At 38.6% G+C, this 15973-nt stretch overlaps 1 protein-coding gene across 2 annotated transcripts in view; it reads right to left on the bottom strand.

The window, feature by feature from the left end:
• LOC136864674 (lysosomal-associated transmembrane protein 4A) overlaps positions 1-15973 on the bottom strand; it is a 100044-nt gene that overhangs the window by 71601 nt on the left and 12470 nt on the right. For both annotated transcript variants that reach the window (XM_067141981.2, XM_067141982.2), the window contains exon 2: positions 374-486. In XM_067141981.2, the coding sequence (XP_066998082.2) occupies positions 374-478 (105 nt within the window). In that variant the 5' untranslated portion in view covers positions 479-486. The remainder of the gene's footprint in view (positions 1-373; positions 487-15973) is intronic.

The following is a 15973-nucleotide window of genomic DNA, read 5'->3' as shown; positions in this document are numbered from 1 at the left end:
ATACCCACGCTGTAGAGCACAGATTTTCTGAGCCCAACTTAGCTCAGTCCACTGGTAATTGAAGGTGCGCTTATACCCCAGCCGTGTGTCTATAGAAGTAAAAGAACTCCCGAGGAATAAAATTGGTGGCACCTAGGTATCCCTGGAAACCGCAAAAGTAGTTAGTGCGACGTAAAACACCAATAACATCATTTATTAGAGATGCTCATCCGATATGGTTGCACTCATTACTACACCAAGTTTTGCTACCACAGCCAAATTAAAAGCACAGACACACAAGAACCTGTTCCAATCCAATTTCTATGAAACTAAGTGACTTAGTATGAATGCACTGGAAAAACCTCTAGTCATCACAATGATTATGTCTACTTACAAGATGCCATATCCCCAGAACTATAGTTCCAGTTCTCACGTGACAGCAGAAACAGCACCTCCAGTCATTCTGGCGATGACCAAACTTGAGCCGCATTCCTTGCATAAATGATGCTGTTGACAAACAATTTGTTACATATTTCAGAAATACTTATCTAATTGAATAGACAAACAAGCATTACAAGGATTACATGACAAATATCACATCATAGCTTATTAATTTTCAGAGTTCAATCTGTACTAAAATAAAATATCAATAATATGCTACTGTACCCATCCAAATGGTACCTTATGGGAACAAATGGATATTTGGTTTAATTTGCGTAAATTTCATGCATACGCATGGACCAGTTATCAGCTGATAGCCAGGCTGTAGAGCAATTTGAGCCGGAAATGGGTCGAGCGGTAAAGGACACGTGAGCTACGTCACAGTGGTGTACTCATCATGCAAGAGAAGTTTGGAGAACGGGCGACAGATTTCTGAAGTGATCCATACTCTCGCAAGAGGGGACAAGTCTCGACCAATAGAAACTCTAATCGAGAGACTAAGTCACTTAAATTGTTCGTTGGTCGAGAGGTAAATGTTAGTGCGGTGTGAGAGGTGAATGCTAGTACGGTGTGAAGGAGCGAACAGATACGTTAGTACAGTGTGAGAGAGGCGAAATAATAATACGGTGTAAGAGAGCGAACAAATACAGTCTTCTTCTTGTTTAGTCATGAACAGTCATATTCCTCTTCTGGTATTTTCTAAAGAAGAGAGAAATGTCAAGGGAAGAACTTTTCTTTGAAGGAGTCTAAATGATACAACTTCATCTGAAAGGAAACTTCTGAAAACCTTCAATACGTTTACCTAATTTTATGGACTTCGTCTGTAAAATGTCCTAATGAGTTTGGTATTGAAACGGGAATGCCCTACGAGCATTCACGTTTCATTCATTTATCAAGAGGAACTCGGTAACACCCGGCCATAAGCATTTAAAACTTGCGCCGAGCGCACAGGCATTGTGGGAACTGCAAGCAAGCTCGCGCTGTTCTAGAACACCGCCCAAGGTCAAGCGACGTCACGCAGAAGGTTCTTTCGTGTTCCATAGCATTGCAGCATGAATGAAATGTGATATCAATATTTCAATAACATCACCATGCAGGCAGGAATAATGAACGCTGCTAGCCGAAATTTCATGTCAATCGGTGTAAAGATGGCCAAGATATAAAATTTTCTTGGGGCCCACATGTGTAGCCACGCCCACCGACCTTCGGCAATATAAGCGAATCGCCAGCCTGGGGTAAATCAGAGAGTGTGCAGTGTGGGCAGTGTGCAGCTGCAGTGTGCCGTAGGCAGAGAGAGTGAGAGGAGTCGGCAGTAAGCCGTGAGTTCAGTGTGTGTGCAAGTAAGCACGTCGCTGTGTACTTGAGTTCGGAAACGTTAGTGTTGGAAGACTTCTCCGTGGGCTTGAACTTTGTGCATGAACAAAAACGTAATTTCGTTTTTATCAGTCTGTACGACTGGGCGATTATATTTCATTTGTAGACTATGAATGTTTCTAGCATAAACTGTGCCAACCTTGATTTCATTTAAAGACTGTGTTTCTAGCATAAACTGTGCCAACCTTGATTTCATTTAAAGACTGTGTTTCTAGCATAAACTGTGCCAACCTTGATTTCATTTAAAGACTGTGTGAAAACAGCGATAACGTTTCTAACATAAAACTGTGCCAGCCTTCATTTCATTTAAAGACTGTGTCTATCCATTGAACTGTGTTCGTAATAGAACTGTGCCAGCCTTCATTTCATTTAAAGACTTTGTCCATCCATTTTTCGGAACTGTGTTCGTAATAAAACTGTGGCAACATTCCCTCTTAAAGAAAGTATTAACTTGTGGAATACGGTATCGTCATTTCTTTCCGAGGGACCATGCCAATTCCCATCATAACCTGTTCAGAATCACGTATGATCTTAAGTGCCAGTGATAATCTTCTGAAAATTACGATGTAACAGAACTTGGACTGTCGTTTATTTCAACAAGTGTGTGAATATTGTGCTCATGGTGTACAGTGCAGAGACTGTACCCGGTGAATTTAATTTTCTTTGTGAAGTGCTTAATCGCTGCACCTCGGAAGGTCCTAGATTGTTTTCGTTTGTTTATTATTGCAAATACGAGGTGTCACACCAGAGTCCCATGACATCCGATGCGGAAGCTCCACATTTCCCCGTTCCTGCCTCAGGTTCGAGTCGCCATCAACACTAATACAGAGAAAACACCAAAGACGGAAGACAACGCCAACCACAAGACGACGTCCCCTCCACGCCTTCAAGGACAACTCCACGATTCAGCTGTAAAAGGTGACACAATTCTTTGCATATCTATTGAATAAACTGAAGGATCCACTTAATCGTAAAAATTTTTTGCACTACCCTTCTCTCTCACTCTCTTAGCATGGGCCGTACACGCCTTGTTTCTCATGCTCTCCGATAAACTGAAGTACGGGCGTTCCTGTTTCAGTATTTTGACTTTGAATCTCATTCCACGATTTCGTGTGGATTACTTCATTCTGCCACGATTTCATGTGGCTTACTTCATTCCGAAGTACACTTGGAACATTTCAAGTTACATGTTATGAGTCTCATTATGATAGCCGTATTGGAGTACAGAATGTAAAAGTTTCAAACAAATTTATGTTTTTTTTAATAAATTTGTTTGAAACTTTTACATTTCAAGTTGTCGCGAAGAGGTTATTTTTTAACAAGTGAACTTGTGGAAACGAACAACATAGAGTACTACAGGGCGAGTCGAGGGACACTTTTAGGCAGTTTACGGTGCGTGGTACGCAACTGTAGGACATCTATCAAGAGATTAACAAGGAGTTAGATGTATTGGACATTATTCTATGGTGCCAGAGGAAATGGGGCATCAACTGTTGTACATATTTCCATCAAGTGTTAGACAAGTTAAGTACGATAGTGCACAACTTAGTCATGTAATACAAGTGGATCAAACCTCTAATTTGAATCTCAGTTTCAGCCTAACTACGAGAGCAAGATCTTCAGTTATGGATCAGTGAGGGAGGATCTCCACAAGAATTTCAAGGAATTATCGCCACAACTTCATATTGCCTGACTGTGCACACATCGTGTACTTCTAAGCTGTAATTGTGTGCGCCAGCACAATGAACTTGTACGACCCAACGTAATCGAGAGAGGAGACCTGTGATTATGTCTACACATCTCCGCTGAATCTGTCTGCATCGAAAACATGAGTACCCACTAAACCATATTTTTTCTTTTCTGTAGATTTCGTAAGATTGTATTCTAGACTGATTGATTTCTCAACTATTAGTTAGATTTGAATTTTCTTTCACTTTGGTGTTGGTTACGTAGAGCATGTGTGTTTTTAGTTCATCAGTGGTATATGTGTGTTAATTATGATCTTCAAAGTTTATCACTGGTATAATGAGGCTATGATGATGATGATGATGATGATGATAATAATAATAATAATAATAATTGTTCCGAGATATCTGTGGAACAGCAGAGGTGAAAGAAGGTGCAGGCGGGAATAGGTCTCAACTTACGAAATTAAAGTTAATTTAAAACTTTAACAAAGGTTATATTTTCTTTTCAAGATAAATAAATAACAGAATATAACAGGTACCAGATCAACAAATTAAGAAAGTACAATTTTAGTTTGTTACAAAATTTGGGCTTCAAGCCCGACACTCACGAACCTTGAGCTATAAGCCCAACTTTACCTATATACCAAGTTCAAACAAAGGGGCAGAAAACCCCAATCATGCCAAGGAGCACTGGCTCCTGATTACCATATTAAGCCTCCTCGAGGCACACAGAAACCAAATTTAAGAAAGAGAAAACCCGCTCTCAAGGTTCAAGCCCATCAAAGGCCACAACAAACTATACTTAAAACTGCCCTCAAGGCATACCAAGAACAGGGGTAATAAATACCCAACCTACTGGGCCTATTCAGTCAAGAAGCAGGTTAATTACATGGCCCAAAATACCAACTTGACTGGAGGCGTAACTTGCATTCCTAATACACTTTTAAAACCTACTTGGCAGGTAGGCCGCATACACAAGGGCTAATCCCATACTAAAGAGGTGACTTGTATAAGAAGACTTTATTACATTAAGAAAGGAAGAAACAGTTGTGAAAACAAAGTCACCTCAAAACAATAGGAGTGGGAGCTCAAGAGGGTTTAGCACTCTCTATCCCAATTTATAGTTAAAAAGACGAAGTTTTACCAAGTGTCTATTACATTTTAAAGACAGGTTACATGAGAAAAGTTTTCGAACCTGCCACGAGGGTTAAACTGCTGAGCTAGCGAGAAATGAAGTTATTAAATGGCCATTACCTTATGGATGAACTGCTGCCCGAAGAAAGAGGCACTTCCCGCCCCCTGCTATATAATCACACTAGGAGAGATGTTACTGAAGTGGACCCGAGACCAAAAAATCAGCAGTTTATATACCCTCGTGGAACATTCGAGACCTTTCATGAATGATAACAACCCGCCCATAAAATTTTATTGGTCGGCTAAAGATTACAAGTCAAAACTGAAGAAGACATCTAGGATTGGTGGAAAATTAATTACAGAAATAACTCATTGGTCAAATTCAAAACTGGCGGAAAGAGAAGGGTTATGCTGCCAACCCAAACAATGACTGAAAGAAATTTAACAAAGAACAAACTTATGAATACCAAATTTCTTCAAAAAAAAAGTTCCTTCACTTCGCACTAGGGTGCACAATTGTAGTTCTCACGTAGTGCCATCTAGAAGAGAATGTTCACACTTCTTACTACAGAGCAAACAAATAAAAATCGAAACAGACATAGTTCAGAACTCTTCAAAAATTTACTGTAGAGACATCTTCTGAGAAACCTTAGAATTAATATGGTTCTTAAAGTTCAGACTTTCTCCAGTAGAGGAGTTTCAACTGGCGCAATGTTTGAATTAGCGGTGTGGAGGTGTACCGCCCGGTACAATAATAATAATAATAATAATAATAATAATAATAATAATAATAATAATAATAATAATAATTTCGTGTGGCTATTTCTAGCAGAGTTCAGCCCTTGTAAGGCACACCCTCACATGAGGGCGGGCGGCATCCGCCATGTGTAGGCAACTGCGTGTTATTGTGGTGGAGGATAGTGTTACGTGTGGTGTGTCAGTTGCAGGAATGTTGGAGACAGCACTAACACCCAACCCCCGGGTCATTGGAATTAACCAATGAAGGTTAAAATCCCCGACCCGGCCGGGAATCGAACCCAGGACTCTCTGAACCGAAGGCCAGTACGCTAACCATTCAGCCAACGAGTCGGACATAATGATGAAGTATTCTATTAATAATAAGGATGAAAATAATACGTTCAGTAGTTGGCATTAAAGTGATGATTTAAATTAGATGATGCTTGTTGTTTAAAGGGGCCTAACATCGAAGGTCATCGGCCCAATTTAAATTAGGATATTCATCGAAATTGAGACATTCTCATTAGTTAAATCTGATTTTAAGATTTATTTCATTCCTTGGCAGCCACGTGATAGGTACTTCTTCGGAATATTTCTTGAGATCGAGAATAATAATCGTGGAGATATGAGTAAAGATTTAGGGCAAGATAATTAAACATATTGTTAAGAGATATATTTTGTTGAAGTGATTGTTGAAATGCCGAAAATGCCCAATTCGACTGTAATGATGTAGAATTGAATCCATACGGCGAAGGTGGTGCATGATGGGCTAATTGAAATGAGGAGTGAATTATATCCACATGGTGACTACTAGGGTATACATTGGTCATTACTGATAATATGATTAAATAACCCAACAAGAAATTAAAGATGTGCTCGGTGTAATTTCGGATTTGGTTTCATGTGATTCAGCATGTGTTATATAAATTTATCCTAGATTGTACGTGGCTGTGGTTGATCATTTTTGTCTGATAGTGATCATCTGTCGTCTCATTCTGTGTCTATATTCATTGCTATGAATCATGGGCGTCATCATGGTAGGGTCATCTACAAAATCTGAGGGCTCGTGATATAATAATAAAATGTTATAATAATAAATTAATTCCATAATTTTGAGGTGATTGTGTGGTTGTGATGTATTTATGAATCTGAGTATTTTATTTTTGTGTTACTCATGTGGATTTTCAGATCTCTGTGTGTATTCATGTAGCGAGAGATTCTGATCATTGTCGAACTCAGGACCTTTGTTTTGTGATAGTGATACTCTATATTTCCAACTAAGGGTTTAATATTGTAAATGTAAAGTTTATTGATGATTAATTAATTGAATACAATCGAGCGAGGTCTCAGGAAAGAGGAAATAAACCAAAGAATCTGAAAAACGGAAGAGAAAAATTAGGAATCTGAAAAGAAATTGTAAATAAGGAATCTGAAAATAAAGAACCTGAGAATTGTAAGAATCTGAAATGTAAGAATCTGAGAAAGAATCTGTTAAGAAATCTGGTAAATAATTGATAAATTATTCAAGTACAAAGTGTTGTAAAGATATTGAGCTATAGGGATATAATAATCATAATCCCAGTAGATTTTGTTAATGTGAGTAGGATAAAGGTATAATTAAAACTGAATAATACAATAAGAGTAGGGTTAAATTGTGACAAATTGAGAATAGGAGTAAACGTTGCCCATAATTAGTTATGAACTAGAAATGGTAACTTGTGACTTAAAAGAAACATAATAAAGAGACTTATAAAACCTAAACCATTTAAATTATTGCAGATTTTAAATCAAGACTGTAACTGTACAATAGTATAGCCATGATTTAGGACATGAATTAAATATTCTAATTTCTAAAAGTATATAAATAAAAATAAATAATAATAATAATAATGAGAATATTGAGATGGAACTCTACATGGTTAAATGAACTACTCTGAAGGTAGGGTACACAATTTCTCAAGAGTAATGTGTCGCTGGAAACAAATGGAGTTATCTGGAATGCTATATTGTTAATTGAGTATCACAAACTTTCACTAATGTTGAAATTTTTATTTTACAGTTATTTCGATTCACCATCGATACCTGAAGTGGAGTAACTGATGATGATAATTAAAATTTTGATTTAAAATGTAAAATCCGAGGAATGTTCAAGAAGCATCTACTTGTAAATAATATTTTTTTCTTTATATTCAGAGAACTGAACACAAAGGTTTTGTTTGAAAATGATGTCCAGAATTTTCTGTGTTAATAAATGTTCTTGGTTGTTTTGTTGTGTACTTTATTGTGCCAGCTGTCACCTATCCTGTCACTAGTGCCCTGCGATTATAAATTTTTAAAAGATAATGTTCCGATATAGTGACTTCGGCTCTGCAAACGTTCCACCCGTGGGACTCTCGTGCAGCTGGCTGAGCGAGCCCGGAAAAGGGGACATTACAGTACCTGAGGCGAGACTTATAATTAATTTACATGGATGTTCTAACTGCGGAAAACAAAGTTCAGTCAACATTATATCGTCTGAAAAAAGTCTTCAGCCCAACAATGAGAATTAAACACCTCCAAGGAATAAAATCAAACCATATCCTATGTTTACAAAACCTAAACCAACTCCACTGGTAATGTTGATGCCAAACATTTTACTTCATCAACCATTCAGCATCACTACCCTATTTCTTAAATGTCATTTGCAGTAAATAATATACTGTAAAACTCTCCTTATGACAACATATTTCTGGCCTCCCCCATGGCAATCGACATTACTATGATCAGAAAATATACAGCACATAATTTAGTCTCTCCTGGGCATGCAGATCAGTTAGCGACGTGGACAGACTTGATAATAGTAGGAATAAAGGCTAGAACCATCAAAGTGTATTCACAGTGTGAAGGAGCAACCGGGGATAAGATACACCAGTCTCGTGAAACACAATGCAATATATTAGTTCTATAAATTAAATATTGTATTGCTTATGGACAATTTCTATTAGCATAGGACAGGGATTCTCAGCCTATGGTCTGCGAAGATGGGGCAAGTGGTTCATGGACAGAATCGTAATTAAAAATTATGAATAAAATTCGCACATAAAGTGGAAACCGTAAAAGTCAAACTTTCCAAAATCTTTGAATATCTCCAATTTAATATACAACTGTCTGACGTTCCATAGATTCTAAAATTTGGAAACATATTTCAATGACCAGACCAAAATCTAGTATTTCCAGGAAATGATTATGATGGGACTGTCACTGATCTAAGAGAACTGCGGTATGTGCCAATAATTTGTGAGCTCAAGTGAAAAGTCACACAAATCATTACTAATGATCGCTGATGTAAGTTCAGTTATGCATCTTTTCTTTTTCAAAACCCCAACAAAATTACTTATAATTTCCCATGAATATTTCACTACATTTATACTAACCTTCATTTATACAACTATTCTCACAGCAAGATATGATCTAAACCAACTGAGACAGAAAATAATCTGAATTTGGTCAAGTATGGACTGTCACTCTTCTGAGACTCTCAAACTGATACTGCAGAAGGAAGGGAAACACATGAGCAGTGAAGAAAATAAGGATTTTTATTTTATTTTTTACAATTTGCTTTACATCGCACTGACACAGATAGATCTTATGGTGATCGATGTGATAGAAAAGGCCTAGGAGTAAGATGGAAGAGGCCTTGGCCTTAATTAAGGAACATCCCGGCATTTGCCTGGTGTGAAAATGGGAAACCATGGAAAACCATCTTCAGGGCTGCCGATAATGAGGTTCGAACCCACCATCTCCCAGATGCAATCTCACAGCAGCGCGCCCGTAACTGCACGGCCAACTCGCCTGGTAAATAAGGATTTTATTGCTTCTGCTTTCCCTTGCTGTTTGAAGTAGACACGTGTTCTTAACATTTCAATGAGCAGGTTGTTGTTTATATAATAGTTATTTATTACTAAGTTTCCTCCATCAATCAAAGCTCAGCAAATCTTCAGAAGTGCTAAGTTATAGCTTGACAAAGGGTGTCATAAATTAACTCCAGTTTTATTATATTTTTGAAAACAGTTTTAATAATGGAAAAGTGATTTTGAACATGGAATTTGCAAAGAAAAGCAACCAATGCTAATTCTAACTATGAAATGGGTGTTATGGCAAGTAAATGGTACTACTATTAAAGTCAAAACAAGCATTTAAAACAAAAAATACATTAGGAAATATGACCGTTCATAAATGGAATTAGGATTTACTTGGTGCGCACATGATGTGCAATGCACTTTGTATTATGAAGTGTTGTTGAATGAGTGCATTAAACTTCAAAAAGTACAGCACATTTAGAAACAAAGCACCGAGCTCGATAGCTGCAGTCGCTGAAGTGCGGCCAGTATCTAGTATTCGGGAGATAATAGGTTTGAACCCCACTGTCGGCAGCCCTGAAGATGGTTTTCCGTGATTTCCCATTTTCACACCAGGCAAATGCTGGAGCTGTACCTTAATTCAGGCCATGGCCGTTTCCTTCTCACTCCTAGCCTTTTCCTGTCACATCGTCGCCATAAGACCTATCTGTGTCGGTGCGACGTAAAGCAACTTACAAGAAAAAAAAAAAAAAAAGAAAGAAAGAAAGAAACAAAGCACTGTGATGTGAAAAATAAATCAATTGAATTGTTTCAGACACGCTTAGGGACACTGAACTTTGGGAAAGCTAAATTTTGGTCATTGGTTTCATTAAAAACAAGCCACTGGAAATATCCTACCTCTATGTTTGCACACAGCTAAAACAGGGAACCTCATTCTATCCAAGAAAGTGTACTTTTTCAAGCTATAAATGATGTGGTAAAAACTACACTGCCCTCCAAGAAAACCGGAACACTTTATATTTTGGTAGAAGTCTTGTTAAATTTTGTTTTGAATAGGATTACCCTACATTTTCCAATATTTATTGACTGGCTAGTGTTCTATGAACATTAATGACAGAGAAGCAACTATGAATAATAACGAACCGAGCCAGTATCCAGTATTCGGGAGATAGTGGCTTCAAACCCCACTGTTGGCAGCCCCGAAGATCGTTTTCCATGGTTTCCCATTTATACACTAGGCAAATGCTGGGGCTGTACCTTAATTAAGGCCACGGCCTCTTCCTTCCCAATCCCAGCACTTTCCTGTCCCATGGTTGCCATAAGACCTATCTGTGTCGGTGTGATATACAGCAGCTCGAATAACAGAAGGCCTTTTAATGCAATACTGTAAACCCTTTCAAACAAGGCGAGTGCTCCCGCACTTCTCTTATTCATTTCGTGCCAAATATGAAAACCAGAATTTCAGCATGTAGTCATATGCGAAAGCAGTAGCATTGGTGAATGATGGCTATGGAGCAGAAGTTTTGAATACACCTCCTATAAGCATTCATCAGGATGTGAAACTTTTCAAAATTATCATACCTACCATAATACACCTGGTTTAGGTCATCCTAGGTGCACTTCTGTCTCGCAAGATTGCTTTTTGAGGCTACAAGTATTGAGGAATCGATATCCTACAGCGGTTGGGGCTCAGAGTAGTCAGATGGAGGTCCACAGCATAGCTGTTTACGAAAACAGAGTCAGGAGAAGGCTCCATGAGGCAAGGCATCTCTAGAAACCCAGGCAGAGGACCAGAAATTTTGCCACAACACCGGAGAGAGTGTCTTCATTTCATGCAGGTGCATGAATACTGCACTGACAAACAACAGGGACTCATACTCTTCAGTGACGATTCCAGATTCAACCCGAGGTCACCTGACTGAAGATACAGGGTGTGGAACACCTTTCCCCCCCGGTACCTTCCGAGATCAAGTTTGGAGGAGGTCTCATGATGGTGTGGGGTGGTGTAACCTTCAGGTAACCATACTGATCTTGTCCTCATTGAGAACGATTCCCTCACGGCACACAGATATGTTGAGGAGATTCTCGTTAATCACATACCATTTCATTCGCTTTCAACGAAAACTTTGTGCTTATGCACGACAATGCAAGAACCCATACTGTTCAGTGTCACGGAGTTTCTTTGGGACTGACCAGCCAGGAGTCCAGACCTCCACCCTATTGAGTATGTGCAGGATGATTGGGCGTAAACTTCGGCGCCGAGTTTTCAATAATCTGGCTGAACTTAAGATGGCGGCGCAAGAAAAATAGGAGAACGTACCATATCTCCGGGGCTTGATCAGGAGCATGCCCAGAAGACTTGCAGCGGTAACTGCAGGCAATGATGGCAATACCTACTATTGATCTCGCAATCAATATTCAACAAGTTTCCAGTACATTTCCTTGAACTTACATCATTTAAATCAATTTCTGTAATCAGAAAATCTGTCACATTCTGTTGTTTTATTTTTAAAATATATATTCTTCAATGAAAAGGTTTTGAGCACTGTTGACTCTGAAACAGGTATGGAAAGAATCTCTTATTGTGTAGCGACGTTTTGAAAATAAATTTTGCTACCTTAAACTAAGATTAATTTTAAAATATCAAGCGTTATGCTTTTTTTTTCGAAGGCAGTGTATGTTTGGTAATATTTTACTAAAAGATACTGATTTGATACCTCTTTCAAATAACACTGCTGGTCGCAGCTTTAATGATATCGTGGGTAACCGAGAATCTGTTAACCAAATACACAAAGGGTTCTTAATAAGTCCACCCCGAAAATATTTATTATTTTCACTAAAAAATAGTTCTATATTATTCATTATTCGTACATGTTTTGAGAAACTTATACCATTCTCTTCATCAGTGACATCAAAAAACCTGCAAAACATCCTTAGGCCTACTCTCTACGACCCAAGACAAACATTACAATTGGTCTCATGATGGTCCCCTGGACATCACAAAAGAAGGGACATGGTTCTTAAAAGAGTGTGTGATCACCACAAATAACGATGCATGCTCTGCAATGTGTTCCCATGCTGGCCACAAGACTGGTAAGGAGTTCTTGTAGTAGGGCATTCCATTCCTCCACCAGCGCTGTTGACAACTGCTGGATGGCCGTTGGTGCACGTGAATGTGCTGCAATACGTCTGTCCAACATCTCCTGCATGTGCTCGATGAGATTTAAGTGGGGGAACGGGCAGGCCAATCCATTCGCCGAATATTCTCTAATTCCAAGAGCTCCTCCACCTGCGCTGTTTGATGCGGTCATGCATTGTCATCCATAAAAATGAAGTCAGGGCCGATGCATCCCTGTAAAGACGCACATGGAAAAGGAGTACACTGTTACAATAACGTTGACCGGGGACTGTAGCCCGTTCAAACATCTGGAAGGTCGGTACACACATGCAACATTATGCCACCCCACACCATAACACTTGGACCACCAAAATGATCATGTTTGACAATGTTCCTGGGTGCATTACATGTTCCCACCTCTCGCCAGATGAGGGTAAATCTAGGATCACTACTCTGATTGAATCTGCTCTCGTCTGAGAAGAGCACGCAACCCCACTCCTCGTTGGTCCAGACCTGATGCTCTTGGCACCATTGTAAAAGGTGTCGCTGATGTCCGGATGTCATCAGAACACAGGGTAAAGGTCATTAGACAAATAGACCCCCCCCCATGCAGTCGCCATGTCACTGCGGACTGTGAGATTGGGTGCCTAGCAATCCTGTTAAATGTGGTTGCAAATGCACCCGCTGTTTGGCACGAGTCTCTTCTTGCCTGTTGCACAATGTAGCGGTCAACTGCTGCTATATTTGACCGTGGTCAACCCACCCCTTCGGGCTGCACTGCCTGTGGTTCCGAATGCCCTCCATGCATGTGTAACAATGCTGTGAGTAATACCAAACACCTGGGCTAAAGTCGTCACTCTTTGTCCTCCTTCCAGTTTCCCGATGATTCTTCCCCATGTGGAGTCATCCAAATGTTGTCTCCAGGCTATGTAATGAATAACACCACCACAATACACCGTAACAGCCGCTGATTGACTCACACTGTTTTGTCCCATTCCTTCAACTGCCTCATTTTGTGGGCAGACCCATTTGACGTTATAGTCGCGCTGACCTCACGTCAGGTTTCTATGCACGTGTGGGAGACATCTGGCAAAATGTTACCCCACTTTCCTTCATTTCCACCGAGTAGTTGATATGTTATGTTGCTTTATCTATCTCATCCGTAAGTTTTGCAACAGCAGTGTATTTTATAGAACTTTGCCAACCCGAACAACTGGAAAATAAATATTTTTTCTCTCAATAGCAACATGAGCAAGAAAGGGATCCAGTAGGAAAAATGTGTGGGCTTATGTTTGGATGGAGACTGCCACAGGCATAGTGGGGTTGTTTCCAAAATCACTGAAGTAACACCGGATATGAATTGGGTGCATTGTTTCATACATTGGGAAGTAATGACCTCCAAACGAATGCAATCAGAATTTAAAACTGCTTGATAATGCTGTAAAGCTAGTTAATTTATATAAGGCACGAGTGTTAAACAACAGGTTATTTTCCGTATTGTGTGATGAAATGGCCAGTGAATATATGCACCTTTTGCTTAATTCTGAAATTCACAAGGCTACTTCATTTAAGACAAAGTTTTTATTGTTCATAAGTGGACATAATTCTGATCTTGCATCACTCATTATTGATAAAGCATCGTTACCTGCATTATCCTGTCTTTCAGACATTTAAAATAATTAAATTACTGTAAATAAATCTTTCCCTTCATGGGAAATCTTTCCCCGTCCTTGATGCTTACAACAAAATAAGGGCATTTGAGAAAAATTTGGTGCTATGGAATAGTTGCATATAAACCAAGCAATATGCGCCTTTTCCAAATCGGGAATCATTTATAGTGAATGATATTTTTGTCACTTCTGAGTTTCTTGAAGGGTTTGTAACTGCCTCAATTCTATGAAACAAAAGTTTGAAACATATTTTCCAAATAATTTGTATGAGAAGTTTCAGAGGATTCACAATCCATTTGAGGCTTTCAATCACGAGAATGACCTCTCATTATTGAAGAAAGGACAGACAGTTACTTGATATGTCAAGTGACAGCAGGCTTAAAATGCAATTCCTTGATCTTAGCTGACCGTTGGCCTTCAACGAGAAGTGAATTTCCATTATTAACTAAATAAGCATTGAAAATCATTGTCCAGTTTTCAACAACCTACCTTCCTGAAACAGGATTTTCATCGCTCATTCACAAACAAAATACAGAAACTAACTTAACGTGCCAATCTTGACTAAATATGACTAATATTGAGCCAGATATCCACGAACTCTGTTAAAGGCGACAAGCTCAACCATCTCATTTAAAGTGAGTAATGATCTAATTGTAACTTCTCATTAATAAGTAGGCCTAAATATTAAAAGTCTGTTCAAAACATAATTTCACTTTAAATAGCTTACTTTCAACTCATAATGCTATTAGATACATCATATCATAATTATGGCTCGAATGTTCAGGATTTTTTTTTTCTGAGTGTCTGAAGGTGAAATCCAACATTTTCATTTTGGGTCACTGTATGCCAGAAAATAGGGGGTTTTATTTGTCTTCCTTTTTGCCTTATAGGTTCTTTATCCTTTTTTTTTTTTTTTTTTGTCTTAACGGCTTTTTCTGTAACTTCACTACATCTGTACTGTCCATTCTCAATTTAAGCCATATGTTCATCACCTCTTAAATACCGTATATTTTTTAAAAAAATATACACACATACAGTCAAAACTGTTCATTGTGACATTTTTAATGACATATTGGATATAATGGCAAAACTAATCGTCCTGTTTAAATCCTATATAAACACTGTATTTTTATCTCATTTTTGGAGAAACGTATAGATTATAACATCCAACGCTGATTTTTGCTTATTATGCATTTTGGGATTGCACACAACAATGTATAACTTATATTCAAACTCTTGTTTTCAGTAGATTTGAAATCAGTATCTCTCTTTAAATAGTTTAGGCAAGCATCGCTGTGAAGGTGTCTCAACAGAAAGGGAAAATGTTTAATAACGAAAAAGTTACAAATAATATGGCAATTACAAAATAGGAAACAAACGCCAGCTTCGTCAAGGAATTGGGAGTACCACACTCACCAATTTCCACAATTTGGAAGGAAAACATCTCATTTATTAGGCAAGACAATGTGCGACATTACTGATCAATTTACATTGTTGCTACTTCCTTCCTCGCTTATTTTATATTTTGCTGACATTATTGCAGTACGTACTGTGTAAACATTAGAAGAGAAATTCCTCTCAATCCCACTCCACAATTACTGTACTGCAAATACGGTAGTTATTTCACTGATGATTTTTGAAGTTTAACTTTATTCTGTAAATTAACCATGTAAGTGTGCAGCCTAAAACTTACAAAACCGAGCATGTTAGCTGCAGTCGCTTAAGTGCGGCCAGTATCCAGTATTCGGGAGATAGTAGGTTCGAACCCCATTGACGGCAGCCCTGAAAATGGTTTTCCGTGGTTTCCCATTTTCACACCAGGCAAATGCTGGGGCTGTACCTTAATTAAGGCAACGCCGCTTCCTTCCCACTCCTAGCCCTTCCCTGTCCCATCGTCGCCATAAGACCTATCCGTGTCGGTGCGACGTAAAGCAACTAGCAAAAAAAAAACTTACTAATGACATTTTTAGCAACAACAAAAAAACTTGTTTG

Source organism: Anabrus simplex, chromosome 2 (genome assembly GCF_040414725.1).
Source record: "Anabrus simplex isolate iqAnaSimp1 chromosome 2, ASM4041472v1, whole genome shotgun sequence".
In the NCBI taxonomy this organism is placed as follows: Eukaryota; Metazoa; Arthropoda; class Insecta; order Orthoptera; family Tettigoniidae; genus Anabrus; species Anabrus simplex.
The sequence above is the reverse complement of the archived record's forward strand: the minus strand, read 5'-3'. Positions and strand labels throughout refer to the sequence as shown.